This window comes from Arachis duranensis, chromosome 5, assembly GCF_000817695.3.
Source record: "Arachis duranensis cultivar V14167 chromosome 5, aradu.V14167.gnm2.J7QH, whole genome shotgun sequence".
Taxonomy (NCBI): domain Eukaryota; kingdom Viridiplantae; phylum Streptophyta; class Magnoliopsida; order Fabales; family Fabaceae; genus Arachis; species Arachis duranensis.
The window spans coordinates 21,683,156-21,698,693 of NC_029776.3; the positions used below are offsets into that span (position 1 = coordinate 21,683,156).

The 15,538-nt window shown below is 33.4% G+C and overlaps 2 protein-coding genes across 2 annotated transcripts; one reads left to right on the forward strand and one right to left on the reverse strand.

The window, feature by feature from the left end:
* Positions 1-6: 6 nt before the first annotated feature.
* On the reverse strand, positions 7-398 carry LOC107488761 (cyclin-dependent protein kinase inhibitor SMR6-like). Its single transcript, XM_016109521.3, has one exon. The coding sequence runs from the start codon at positions 381-383 to the stop codon at positions 9-11; it is 375 nt and encodes a 124-aa protein (XP_015965007.1). The 5' UTR covers positions 384-398; the 3' UTR covers positions 7-8.
* A 12,785-nt stretch (positions 399-13,183) lies between these two features.
* On the forward strand, positions 13,184-14,985 carry LOC127747602 (uncharacterized). The gene is made up of 3 exons (XM_052261665.1): positions 13,184-13,263; positions 13,933-14,250; positions 14,424-14,985. The coding sequence occupies exons 1-3, from the start codon at positions 13,184-13,186 to the stop codon at positions 14,983-14,985; spliced, it is 960 nt and encodes a 319-aa protein (XP_052117625.1).
* The last annotated feature ends 553 nt before the right edge of the window (positions 14,986-15,538 follow it).

Consider the following 15,538-nt stretch of genomic DNA (forward strand, 5'->3'; position numbering starts at 1 on the left):
GAAATCAATCAATTAGCCCTTTCAACAACATGGCGAATGAAGACAGTTTCTAAGTCCGGCGGAGTGAAGAACTCCCTAGCTCCACCGCCGGCGCCGTGGTAGTTGCACTTGAGAGAAGATTTTGGCTTCCTCGGAGCCGGTGGACACTTCAAAGTTGTTGGAACCCTTGCTTCTTTTCCCGTTGGAGTTGTTGAAGTTGAAAACTCTTCTTCTTGTTGTTCTTCTTGTTGTTTAGCTTTCTGATCCACCGGAATCACGGTGTAAATTGGCTTCAATGGCGCTCTCAAAGACGTTCCGGCGATGACCCATTTTCTGTTATTGTTATCTGAGTCTACCCCTCCTCCTCCTTCTGTTATTTGTGGTGGCTTCTCAGAGAATCCCATGATTCTTATTATTATTATTATTATTATAACAATAAACAATAAAAAAAGTGTTACAAGGAATGTGTTTGTATATATAGCACAGAGAATATATAATAGGATGGGAAGGGAATGTATAATTATAAAGAAGATTAGATACGTTACGTTATTCTATTCTCTCTCTCTCTCTTTTTCACTTTTCTTTTGGGTATGTAAAATTAAATGCCGGGAATGGTATAATGGTATGAGGAATAAGATGATGAAAGCTAAGTATGAAACAGGTAAGAAAGTGTTGACTATATTATAGGAGTGGTGAAAGTTAGGAATAAAGAGGGTGAGGGGGGAAAAATTAAAAGGAAGAAAAAAGTTTTTGCACTGAGAAAGATATGATATAACAAAGAAGGGTTTTCAAGTCTTGAGTGGAAGAGTAGTAGTATTATTATTGTGCTTTGAATATCATTGTTGGCTGTTGAAGGTGAGGGGACATAGGAAAAGTGGACTGAAGAGTTTAAGGACCTACTTTTATATAGATAATAGGCGCACATACACTTGGTGCGCCTTGCTTCTAAAGTCATTCAAGGAATTTGTACCCAAATAAAGAAAAAAGAAAATAAGTAAGAAAGAATAGTGATTCTAGGTACTTTTTATGGAATAAAATATTCTTTTAATTTTTAAATATTTGGTTAAATTTTAATTTTGTCTTTAGAATTTAAAACATTTTAATTTTGTTTTAAATATTTATTTCATTATATTTTATTATTCTATTTTTCTTTCTCTTATTTTTTTGCTGTTTACACTCAATAAATCACTACCACTATAGTTATAACTATTATAATTTCGATTTTTGCTACTATTTAAAAGAAAATTATAATAAAAAAATAATTTTTGAAAAAAATAATTTTAATCAAAAGACCAAAATAAAATAAAATAAGATATTTAAAATAAAAATATAATATTTCAAAATAAAAATTATAAAAAAATAAGATATAACTAATAAATGCTAAATCCACTTGAGAGGCCCAAAGAAGGGTTGTATAAAACAAACAAAATTTTAAATTAGAACAATAGAATAAGTTAGTCATTTTTTTTATTTTATAATAGAAGTAAAGTAAAAATGGTGAGATGCAGATTTATTGAAAAAGATGATTGATTTATAATAATATAGGTGTATGTTATTACTTTTTGCCTCTTGTGACATGCTTTTCTATAAGAAAAGGAGAGAATAAAAAATGCTTTTTACATTTTTCAAAAAGCCTTTTTATTTAGGAAAAAGTCTTTTTTTTTTCGGATAAATGTTTGTGTGGATTTTTTTTAAATTAAAGTGATTTTATTAAATGTTAAATATATTTTAACAAGAATATGATACTTTTATAAAAAAATAAATTATTTATTTTTTCTAAAAGTCAGTAATATATTGTTTTTAGAAAATAGAAAAACTTTTTAATATTTAAAAATCTTTTCAATTGTAAAATAACCTTTTTTATATAAAAAATTAAAAAATTAAGTAATTCTTGAAAAAATTAATTCAAACTATCTCTAAATAATATTAAAAAGATGCTTTTTCATTATCTAAAATATTTTTTATCAGAAAAAGATTTTTAAAAAATTGCACTCCGTCAAAAGTGTTTTTGTAAAAATAATAATAACAATATTAAATTTTTACCCTTCGATTAGTTTTATATGTATAAAAAATGTGCGATATATATGTGTGTGTAGTTACTTATTAAATGAAGAAACCTTTATAATATGTATTATGAATTATTAGATTATTTAATATGTTTGAGCGAATATATTTGATTAAGTTTAACAATATATGTAATATATGTATTTTCTCTTAATATATCAATTGCCATTTTTTTTAAAAAAATTAGTATTTAATTATACGAAGAGAAAATGGTTCTGATACGCCAAATAAAAATAGTTTTGATACCTAGCTAGAATAATTCAGGGAAGTAGGGAACTCCTAATTTCCAATTTTCTTAAAAAAAGAAAGCAACATTCCAAGAATCAAGACACTGTCCTTGTCTTGAAATTCCTAGCCAAATACATAATGTACTCATAACATTTGAGAGAGAGAGAGAGAGAGAGAGAGAGAGAGAGAGAGAGAGAGAGAGAGAGAGGTTTCAATCACCACCTCAAAGGGAGATGTCCCTTCCCGTCTATCCCTTCCCGGCCCAATTATAGTCCATCTCTTCTCTTTGACTCCTCATCGCCCTATTCCTCTACTCATCCCACCGCTCTAGAACACCATAATTTCGGTATACTTTTAAAAGTTTTCCAAAATTATAAAGAATGGTAGATAGTGGACGGTGCCCCAAAGAAGCCCGTGACATAAGCGTAAACCATTAAATAACATTGTCTGAGAAAGAGATACGAGAGACCTGGGCACAGTGTAAATGTTTGTAAATAAAAGGAGAGAAAATGTGAGTGCCCGTGACAATTGCTGAACATTGAGAACCATATATCTATAACACTGAAACTAATTAAGCGACTTTGGATTTTGCCGCCAAGTTTTCAGGGTATATTGGGATCACCAATATGTATATATTAAAAGGAAAAGTCTATAGCCAACAATTTTTGTGTTTTCTAGCCAGCACTTAATTATTAAAAGATCAATTGATGGTTATAAAATAGTAAAATTGCTAGTCCCTAACATTACTCATATTAAAAACTAATTATGTTTTATTTCTATCACAAAGTGGTTATTATTATAAGAAACGGATTTAATTAAATAATTATATAAAATATATATAATATTATTCATAAAATTATTAATTAATATTATTATCACTCTCTCTAATATGCCCGTCCTATTATTCATTATATTATATTTTATAAAAATAATTATATGATAAAAATATTTTTTGTGTGTGAAGAAATCAAGAAAATAAAAAGGAGTGTATATTTTAAAAAATTAATAAAAATAAAATAGTATTTTTTTAAATAAATATCTAACTTTTTTTTAAATGGTTCTCGCGTTTTCGTAAATGGAGGAGGGTAAATAAACTAGTTCACAAAGTAAAAGGTAAATATTGGAGCGACAGGAAGTTGAGATTTGGGACATGGAACATAGGCACTCTAACAGGAAAGTCCATGGAGATGGTGGACACCATGACAAGGAGGAAGATTAACATTATGTGCCTACAAGAAACAAAATGGATTGGTGCGAAGGCTAGGGAGTTGGATACTTCTGGTTTCAAACTTTGGTATACAGGAAAGGTGAAGAATAGGAATGTGGTTGGAATAATTGTGGATAAGCAGTGGAAGAAGGACGTAGTGGATGTCAAGAGGGTGGAAGGTCGGATCATCTCTATCAAACTTGTAGTGGAGAGAAGTGATTTCCATGTGATTAGCGCCTATGCACCGCAAGTGGGTTCGGATGAACAACATAAGATAAGGTTTTGAGAGGATCTAGAGAGTTTGGTTTAAGACATACCTTTGGGAGATAAGATTTTCATAGGAGGAGATGTCCGATTGAGGTTTGGAAGGGTCTTGGAGAAAAATGCATCAACTGGTTAACTAAGCTTTTTAATGAGATTTTAAGGTCAAAGAAGATGTCCGATGAGTGGAGAAAGAGCACCTTGGTACCTATCTACAAGAATAAGGGGGATATACAAAGTTGCGGAAACTATAAAGGGATCAAACTTATAAGTCATACCATGAAGTTATGAGAAATGGTGATAGAACGGAGGTTGAGAAAAGAGACACAAGTAATAGAGAACTGATGAATCCATATTTGATGATGATTTTTTGTTAGAATTGAATGGATTTCACCACATAAACTTGCACTTATTCCCTTGAATAGCATGCTTTTGAACTTTCCTCCTAAATTGTGCTTGATTATAAAAACATGCTCTTTTGTGCCTAATTTGATATATTTTATTCTATTTGCCTTCCATTCGATGTCTTGATCTTGTTTGTGAGTGATTCCAGGTGTATAAGGTGGGAATGGTTTGGAGAAAATGGAAGAAGAGCATGCAAAGTGGAGGAAACATGAAGAATCAAAGGAGATGAGTTCAGAGACGTGTGTATGCGCAAAGCCTCTTGTGCGTACGCACAGGAGCCCAAGTAGAGCGCGTGGATCATTTCGAGCGCATCCAGCCCAGTATCGCCTAGTGTGCGTGCGCACAGGTACTTGTGCGTACGCACAGAATGAGATTTTCGCAAAGTGTGCGGACGCACATGCCTATGCTTCCGCACAAGTGTCTACGCATGACTTCATTAAAAAGGCACATGACTCGCAATTTGAGGGCTTTGGAGGCCCATTTTTGAAGTCTTTTAGCTCATATTGGGATGGGAATGAAGGACATAACATAGCATATCATTAGTATAGTTTAGAAGTAGTGGTAGAAGGTTTTTAGTTTTAGTTTTCTCTAAGTTTTTCATAATCTCTACTAGAGTTTCTATTAGGGTTTTACATTCAAGTTCCATTTCCATTTTTTATCTTAGATTTTTCTAATCTCATTGTAAGTATTCTCTTGTTATTACTCTTTATAGTTACATTGTCATTACTCTTTCTTCTATTTCAAGTTATAGTTTAATTTTATTTCTCTTTTGCAATTTCAATTTCTTGTTGATGAATTTGATGTTTGATGTTTGTTCTATGCTTTCTTATGTTATTCTTGTTGATTGAGATCAAGTGTTGCTTTTAATTTCAAGTCTTTTATTATTTTTTTCTTATGTTTAAGCTTTTTGCCCACCAAGTGTTTGACAAAATGTCAAACATGATTTTAGGCTAAATTTTTGTCTCTTGACTTGGGTAAAGTGAGCAATTGGGTTCCTAGAGTTTGAATGTCCAACATTTAGTGTCAATTCTTGGATTGTTAATTGTTCTTGTTCCCACTAACACTAATTTGTTGCTAAAGCAATTAGCAAGCAATTTAGGATTTGTGGGTTAAGAACACTTATGCTTATTTAACTTACCTTCCGATGTGAGGGTTGATCAAGTGAGACTAATCCATCATAATTGTCATAGTTGTGGTTCCAATAAGGAAATGACCCTTAGCTCACTCCAAGCCAAGACCCCTTTTTATGCTTTTAACCTTTCATACATTGCTATGTTAATCTCTTTTATACTTTACTTGTTTATATTACATAGTCAGTTCTTTAATTTCTTTATTAGTTCAATCATTACAATTTTACATGTTCTTTTATTACTTTATATGTTCATTTCTTCATTGACAACCCTTTGATTACTATAACCGGATATTGCACACTCATTGCCCTCAAGTGATTCCTTGGAAAATGACCCGGGAGCCAAATACTCTCAGTTTTAAATTGGTTTTGAGTTGTGACACATCTTGTGAATTTTCAATTTGATCGGTGACCGATTATTGAGTTTGGTCTATGCTTGCAACGTTAATCCTCTTTTAGCGTGAAAATCCAAACCCAAGCAATTGGCAATATCACTAGTCATCAAGAACCAATTTAGATTTATGCCAGGCAGATCTACCACTGAAGCGATATACCTATTAAGAAAGATGATGAAGAGGTATCGTAGTAATAAAAGGGATCTACATATGGTGTTTATTGATTTGGAAAAAGCTTATGATAGAGTACCAAGGGAGGTCTTATGGAAGGTTTTAGAAAAGAGGAGAGTAAGGATCGCATATATTCGTGCAATTAAAGACATGTATGATGGGGTCACAACTACTGTGAAGACTCAAGGTGGTGTGACAGAGGAATTTCCTATTGGTATAGGATTACACCAGGGATCATCCTTAAATTCATACCTTTTTACATTAGTCTTGGAAGTACTCACAGAGCATATCCAAGAGCCTGTGCCATGATGCATGCTTTTTGCCGATGATATTGTCCTTATGAGAGAGTCAAGGGAAGACCTAAATAAGAAGTTGGAGTTATGGATAGAAGCTCTAGAAGTGTATGATTTGCGCATAAACCGTAGCAAGACGGAATATATGGAATGTAAGTTCAGTCTGAGAAGAAAAAACCCTAATATAGAGGTGAAGATTGGAGAAAACATCCTACAAAAAATTAAAAGTTTTAAGTATCTTGGATGCATCATACAGGATACTAGAGAGATTGAACAGGATGTAAATCATAGGATCCAAGCTGGTTGGTCAAAATGGCAGAGTGCATCTGGTTTTATATGCGACAAAAAATTGCCTTTAAAACTTAAAGGTCAATTCTATCGCACCGTTATAAGACCGGCTATGCTTTATGGTACGGAGTGTTAGACGGCTAAAGGGGAGCGCGAACATAAGTTGAGTGTGACAGAGATGAAGATGTTGAGATAGATGAGTGGTCATACGCGATTGGATAAAATAAGGAACGAAGATATAAGGGAGAGAGTTGGAGTAGCACCCATTGTGAAAAAGATGGTTGAATCGCGTCTCAGGTGGTTTGGACATGTGAGAAGAAGACCGATAGAGCATCCAGTCAGGAGGGTGGATGAGATAGAAGATGGATAAGGGGCGAAAGACAGAGAAAGACCTAAGAAGACTATCCAAGAGGTGGCCAAACGAGATCTACACGTAAACAGTCTCTCTGTAAACATGATACATGATAGAGCACAATGTCGTCGTTTGATTCATGTAGCCGACCCCACTTAGTGGGACAATGTTTTGTTGTTGTTGTTGTTGTTGTTGTTATCTAACAATTTGCAAATATAAATTTAATCTTTTTATTATTATTTTTTTAATTGTAGTATGTACTCTTTTATAAAAATCTCATGCGATTAGTACTGATAATGGATAGAACAGAATTTAGACATTATTTTAACTCTATCTGCAGGTTTAAATTTCTTCTAAAATTCAATTCTATTTTATTGGTAACTTGAGAATCTTTTAACTTTAATCTTACCTAAGTTCTCCACTTGATGCTACCTAAATAAATCAATTTTTTTCAACTAAACACAATATTTAGTGATTTCATATTTTATAAACATATTAATAAAATAAAAAATATAAAATTAAGTCTATATTAAAAAAAAAAACAAATTCTAATATAAACTATATTAAAATTACAAAAAAAATTAAGTTTATCAATTTTATTATATATGTATAATAATTTTTAATTATATACTATATTATATCAAGAGTTCAAGTAAATCGGATAAAATTAATCCTAAGTTTAACACCTAATTCTATTCGTAGTTCAACCTATTTTGTTTTTAATTCTGACCTGTTGTGAGTTAAATAGAATAAAATCATATTTTTCTCCCCTAAAAATTCCAATATGCAATCAAAATCTTGTATTGTCATAATGAAGTCATCAGTTATCAAGGCTTACTACAAATAATATTTTAAAAGATATTAATGTAATTTCACACTCAAGAGTAATAAAATTTTAAAAGGACAATAACAATTAAGATAGAAACCACTTAATCGTGTATATATATATATATAGAAGTGATGTAAATTTTATTGACGGCTAAAGAATTGATAATTAATTTTATCGACGACATGACGGCTAAAGAATTGATAATTAATTTTATCCACGACAAAGATCGTCGACAAAATTGCCATTAATAAATTTCGATCAATATTATCAATGGCTATAAATGATTGATAATATTATTTTAATATTACCGTCGCATGAAAATATTTTTTTATACTGATGGTTTAATAGTCAATAATACTAACAATAAAAAAATAATAAAATATTAATTAATTTTTAAAAAATATTTTTTATTTCTTTAACATAATTTACCGACGGCTAATATGTGGGTTTTGTAAATCATATATACATATATCGAATTTTTAACTAAATTTCTGTTATACGATTAAATTTGGCAAGCAGTAAATGATATAAAAGAGTTTTTATTCAAATTGAAATTAAATAGATAGAAATTAAATTTATAGAATTATTCAAAATTCAAACACAATAGAAAAACAAAAATAAAAAATATCATCAAAACAAAAAATACAAATATACTACATATAATCATTGACATAAAGTCACCGTCATCGTCATCGGCTCTATCCAGAAGTCTTGGGACTCGTGGTGGTGCTAGTGGCATCAGCTCCATCCTGAACTAATAATATATTTCAATAAATACTTAAAAATTTGAGTCTTTGTCATTAAAGATCGATTCATTCACAACAGGTAGGAATTGCAACACTACTCAAACCTGTAGATAACCACCTCGCTCTTATTCACGCGGAGCGGGTAATTATCCGTCCCACATCGAGACAGGTTTTTGGTAGGACGAGTTCTTGTACGAGATGGGTCAGGGCCGGGTTTAGGTACTACCTGTCCCGATATATATATAATATATAATTTTAATATATAATATGTGTAATATATATAAAATAATTAGTAAAATGATTGATAATATTGTATTATATTTAAAATTTTATTTTAATTTATGTTATGTATGTGATGATAGTTATATAAATTTTGAAATTTTATTTTATTTATTAGATTTTAATAATTATAGGAACGGATAAGGGCAGGACGGGTACCTGCACAGACAGGTTAAGATTTAACCTTTTACTATCCATAGGTAAAAGAAGAACGAATTTTATGCGAATTATTATATGACGGAACGAGATCAGATAAAAAAAAAACCCGCCCCTATTCATTCCATTGCTACCCCCTAACAACAGGTAGCAACTTAAGTGTTTTATTAAAAGTAGGGGGGAAAAAAGCTTAAATAATTACTTTTAAAATTTTTAATTTACAAATGATTTATAAATGGTTCATGAACTAAAAAATTATACTTTTAACCATTCTAGACTCGAAAATGGAACAGACCTGGCCTGAATGTAACTCGAAGGTGTTAATAATTTTATATTCCAATTCATTTTCAACGTCTTAACAATGACATTAGTTGACAAATTATCTTTAATTAAGGCGTTAACACAGCTGATGTAATTAATTCAAGTGATTGATTGATGTAATTTTTCAAACAAAAATATACTTAATAAATAATTAATTAAAATTTTATACATTTAAAAATTAAATATTAAATATCTAAAATTTATGTTAACTATTATTAGTTAACTTCTGTTATTTCTTTATTAAATTTGCCCTTTTTCCAAACATGTATCCTTTAAAACAAACAATTTTGTCCTATATATGATCATTCATGTGTATACAAAGATGATGATCTATGAGTTTTTTTTTTCTTTTTTTAAAGAATAACTTTCGTTTATAAAAATATCATACGGTACCTACAAATTACAGCAAGAGTATTAAATTTATATCTAAATCAGAAGATAAAATATTTTATATGTTAAACTATAAATTAAAAAAATGCAATATTTAATTACAAATAATTTTAATAAATAAAAATAAAAATAAAATAAAAAATTTTTTATTTTTAAATTTATACAATATCCTGCAATACAGTATGATAAATTTTTTTTCGACTCAAATAGATTTTATCACTTTTCAGATTTACAAAAAATTACATAAATATTTAGCTTTTTTCAAAATATCTTCCTCTCATATAAGAACTGCACCACAAAAATCAAAATATCCATAAAAAGAAAATCAGTACAATAAGAGAAGGAGAAGAATTTATTCTTGAAAGCCCAAAATGTGATTTTTATGGCTAAATGTGATAGAGGAGACTGAGACAAGAATTTCGGTACCAATTTTATAGAATTCGGACTAAGATTGGACCGAACGGGCCAAACCGGGCCAATCGAATCCAAAGTGGGCCCTTGGCCCAACATAACTAGACCAAAACCCTAATTTTCAGCATTCTCTCTCCTCACTAAACACACTCACATGCTGAAAATGGAGGCCATGGAGGGAAGAACACTCTCTCAAGTTCTTTCTCTCACTTGATCTTCAAACCACCATAACTTTGATCTAGAGCTCCGATTGTCGCTCCGTTTGTGGCCACGCGTTCACCGCGGAGAGCTCTACAAAACCCATACAATTAATCTTGAGGTAAGCCACGTTTTGCTCTTCGAAATTCCAGCCTTGTTTTCGAGTTTTATGAGCAAAAATGTTGAGATTTTGGGCTCTTTGATGTTATAGGACCCAACTATCTAATATGTAATGTGGTAGGAAATACTTAGGCTAGAGGCCCTAAGATAGGCATTGAATGGTTGATGTTGTTGAATGATTGAGATATATGATGTGGTCATATATGTGATGATGATTAATGATGCCTTGATGGTATGATGTATGAGAAATATGCATGTTGTGATATATGCTTGATGATTGGTTATGGTTGAATTGTGGGTTGAACCATGTTGATGGTGAGTAGGACATTGATTGTGTACAATGATGATTTATTGGAATTGGTGTTGTTGAGAATTGGCATGAGGAAGAGTATATGATATGTCAATATATTTGAGTTTGAGCCACTTGGGTAAAGTGGGTTAAAATGATGAGATAGTGATTTTGATAAATTGTGGTAATGTGTCAATGTGTGAGTTGAGGAGGCTTGATGTTGAATTCGATATATTTTGATTGATTTCAAAGAAAAGGGATGAAATTGGCATGTTTGATTGATTTTGAAAAGAGTTGAAAATGACTTGTTTTGAAGATGGCACTTTGTGGTTTTGTATGAAAAATATGGTTTTTGGGCATACTTTGACGGGACATAACTTGGACTACGAATCTCTGTTTTGTGCCAAATCTGTTTAGAAATGAAATTGGATCCGGGATGTGCATGCCGTTCGAAGAACGGATGAAAAATGATTTAAAATGAGGAAGTTATGTCCATTGGAAGATAGGGGTTTGAATTTGTGAATTCTGCAGCTTTTAACTTAGAAAAGTTTTAGCAGAAATACCCCTCGCGCGTACGCGCCGATCTTCCAGAAAGCGCCATCCACGCGTGCGCGTGATGTGCGCGGGCGCGCCGATTGTGCTGCACCCAATGCCCAGCCATTTTCCAGAGAGTTGTGCGAAAACTGTGCCAGCTTTGTGCCTGGGGCACGAGAGTACCCACGCGTACGCGTGGTTGACGCGTGCGCGTCGTTTGGCTATTTTTCAATCCACGCGTTAGCGTGAATGACGCTTACGCGTCGATGAGTTTTTGAGGCCATCCACGCATGCGCGTGGAGTGCGCGTACGCGTGGACCTGTTTTCATCCCAAAGTTGATTTTTGAGTTTTAAAAGCCAAATTTCATACTTCTAAGCCTCCGATCTCACCACTTATGTCTTAAATCATTATGATATGTCTAGCTATGAGAAGAAGGGCTAGTGAATGTGGTAACTTGCGAGTGAAGCAAGGGGAAAATGAATGATCAATGAGGATCAAGCATGATTATGTGAGATGCGGATGGATGGTGGTGGAAGTGCTTGTTATGCCATGGGCCGAAAGACTGTAATTGTTGATGAAACGGCTGGTTATGGATTTAATCGTGAGCCGGGTGGCTGGTTATGGATTTAACCGTGAGCCAGATGGCTGGATTATTGCCGTGTTACAGCGGGGCCATGATTATGGCTATCTATAAACGCATATATATGCTGTTGAATGAATTGTGAAAGTTGCACTTCCATTATCGGAGATGAGAGTTTCCCTGGGAGAAAGCAGTGGCTAGCCACCACATACTCCAGGTCGAGACTTGAAGCTCTGTTGACCCTATGTCGTCAGGGTGGCCGGGCATTGTGAAATTCCCGAACGAGCTCACCCCCAAAAATATTCACCAGTGATGGTGATGGATAAATATTCACCAGTGAGGGTGATGGATATGGATCATGAATATGATCAAGTTATAATGGGCATGACTCAAGTTGGGGAGACACGACAGAGGGACAGTCCAATGGTTAACTGCCAGGACTTGTCGGGTCCAATGGTTAACTGCTAGGACTTGTCGGGTTGGCTCTATAACCGACAGGATGATATCATCAGCCACTAGGGACAGTCATTCATCATATGCATACTATATGAATTGTTTGAGATTGCCTATTTGACTGCATATTACTTGCTAATTGTCTAAATGCCTTAACTGCTCCTATTTGCATATTCCTTGCTTGATATAACTGTGTTTGCTACATTATACTCCTGCTGGTGGTTGGGAGGTCTGAAGGAATTGGAAAGGGAAGTATTAGTTAGACTGAGGTATCTTTAGTCAGATGCCCTTTATGGTTTAGCTTGTTTATAAGCTTTGATATTATCTGGAGGAAGTTCTAGGATTGCCTTTGGCTTTCCTCCATTATTATGTATTATATATGTGGAAGCTGTTACCATGCTGGGGACCTCTGGTTCTCACCCATGCGGATTTTGTGATTTTCAGATGCAGGACGCGAGGTTTCCCGCTGAGGCATGCTGGAGACTTCTATATTTGCGAAGATCCTTTGTTCTCGGGGCTATGTTTTGGTTTATATGTTTTACTTAGATACTTCTATCTCCATTAAATAATACAAACTATGATGACTCCTCTTATGGGAGGTTTTGGAGAATAGGTTTTATGTATTTGTGTCCCTTTGGGTTTCCTTTGGGGTTTTCCTTATCTTTATCATATGTATATATTGCTATGCTCGGACCGGTTATCTTCGCAGCCGGATTTTGAGTCTTGATATTCCTGTTTTTGACACTCCTTTGTATATATATAATCACGCGTTAGTTATCCTTGTTCGTTACGTTATCGATCGGAGTGTTGTGCTTTCGAGTTGCGATTTTTGTTTACCCTTTTTTTTACAAAGGCTCCTAGTTATAATCAATCATTCATACTACTATACGTACTAAATTTTTATTTTAGAGGTCGTAATACCTTGCCATCTCTGAATTATGACTTAAGCATAAGACTCTGTATGGTAGGATGTTACAAGAGTAACTTGTAAAAAGAATGAAAAAAAAAAGAAAAGAAGAAAAGAGAAAGAAAAAAATCTTTTTATATGTGAAACTAGAGACAGAAAAAAGGGGGAAGGGGTTGAGGACACTGAGAGCAACTCTAATGGTTATGTTTTGGAGTCCCTATTGCTGTGGCGTGTCAGAGAAAAAGGGAATCAGTCGTTGGAGTAAGATGAGAAAGAGGTCCTTCTCTTGGATCGAGAACAGAGAGTCCCTCTAAATAGGGACTCTTGTTGTCCAATAAACAATTGCCACTTGGCAATTAAAATAAAAAATAAATAATTATATAAAATATTAATTAATTAAATAATTATATTATATAATTAAATAATAATTTAGCCGTTGTAAAACTAGCCATTGTAAAAATAGCCGTTAGAAACTAGTCGTTACTATGTTACCGTTATTATTAATAAATTAATATTTTGTTACTCTATATATACCACTTAGATACACTTCTATTCTCACACTCTCTACTACTCTTCCTCATCTTCTTTCAAGTTTACGAAATCAAAGTTCTACTAATTATTTTTTGTTCGAAAAAATGGATCCAAACCAACTCAACTCTTTCTTCAATTACTTACAAAACTTTCCTCAAATTCCAAATACCCAACAATCTCAAACCTCAAACTCTCAAGTTCCAAATCAAAACTTCATACTACCAAATACATTTCAAAATCCAAATCCACAAAATCTCTCTAATTTCAATTTTCAAACTCCTTATAATAATCAATTTCCTATATTCCAACCACAAAATCAAAATTCACAAACACCCCATTTACCATTTTCATCCATATTTAACCCTTCTATCGGAAATGTTACTCCAACTTCCTTGCCGTTTCCAACTCAATTTAGTGCATCAAGACATAACTCATCTGGTGTTGGTGGCTCTTCTAACCCATCCTCTCAGACTCCTATACAATCTAGTCCAAATTCGCAATATTCAGATTTTGCCAACCCTCATGGATTAGATGCTATCGACCTCAATGATGATATTGAAGATCGGAGGCAAGATAGTATTCAACACTCGCATTGGAAAGAGGATGAGATGCTGATCAGTGCATGGTTAAATGTTTCAACTGACCCTATAGTTGGTACCGATCAAAAGGAGGAAACATTTTGGAGTCGAATTCATAGCTATTGTGTAGAATTTTGCTCCGACATGACAACGGGGTAGTTGCATGTAAGAAACGATGATATAAGATCAACAAGGCTGCTGCACATAAGGAGTGGTTCGAACGCTGATGATATAAAGGAGTTGGCTTATAAACTTTATTCCACAAATTATGGTCAAAAATTTACTTTTGAGAGGCATTGGAACATGCTTCGGTTGGAGCAAAATGAAGAAGCCAACTACCTACACAAAGTGGCGGCTCAAAGAGAACCAAGGTTAGTGCAACTGGAGCATACTCATCCTCATCAAACCCAGAAACACCGTTGGCTGACGAACCCGGTGTGGACTCTCCCGTTTGCCCACAAGGATCAAAGAAGAGCAAGCGAAAAGGTAAGGGAAAAGCACAGATGTCTAAAGATTTTAGCGAAAGAAAATCATCGGTTGTCAAAAAATTATCTCTCATGGAAGATATTAAGAATGTTAGAGAAAAGGAACTAATGGAAAGGGAAAAAGAAAGAGAAGAGGAGAAGGAACATAGAGCAAAGATGATGGCAATCAAAGAGAAGGAGATACAAATTCAAGCGGCAATGAAAGAACAGGAATTACAAACTCAGAGGTATATTAAAGAAATGGAGATAAAAGCAAAAGAAAGGGAAATGGAAAGGATGGCCAAGGAAAGGGAAAGGGAGTTGGATATGCAAATACTTAATGCTGACACGTCTACAATGAGTGAAAAACGACGAGCTCTTCATGAGATTGCATGTGAGAAAATAATCGCCAAGTGGTTTACTTAATGGTTTCTTGTATTCGTAGAGTTATGTAGTATGTTCTTATTTTTATTGCGTATTACTGGTTTATGATATAGTTTGTTTTATTTATTTCTGATGTAAGTTTTTAAATTAGTCAATGTTATTGTGCCCTTATTGTTCATGAAAGTGACCGTTGCAAAACTAGCCGTTCCAAAACTAGCCGTTAACTAGCCATTGCAAAACTAGCCGTTGCAAAACTAGCCGTTAACTAGCCGTTGCAAAATTAGCCGTTAACTAGCCGTTGCGGTACTTATTGCAGACACACTTATAAATATCAACTATCAATGACTCTGCAACTTCACTTCAACTCTTGTTTCCCACCTCGAAAGAGAACTAAAAATTACATTTCTAAATATGGCTATAAATTTTGATGATATGTTTAATGAGGCTTTGTATGGCAAAAGAAGACGGCAAGATAACACAGTCATAGATAATTGGATCGATGAGTGTTTACTCCAAGATTCAGAAGAAGAAGAAGATATCGATAGAAGCTCTATCCCAATTACTCGTAGATGGATCAACAGAGATCGAGAAGCAT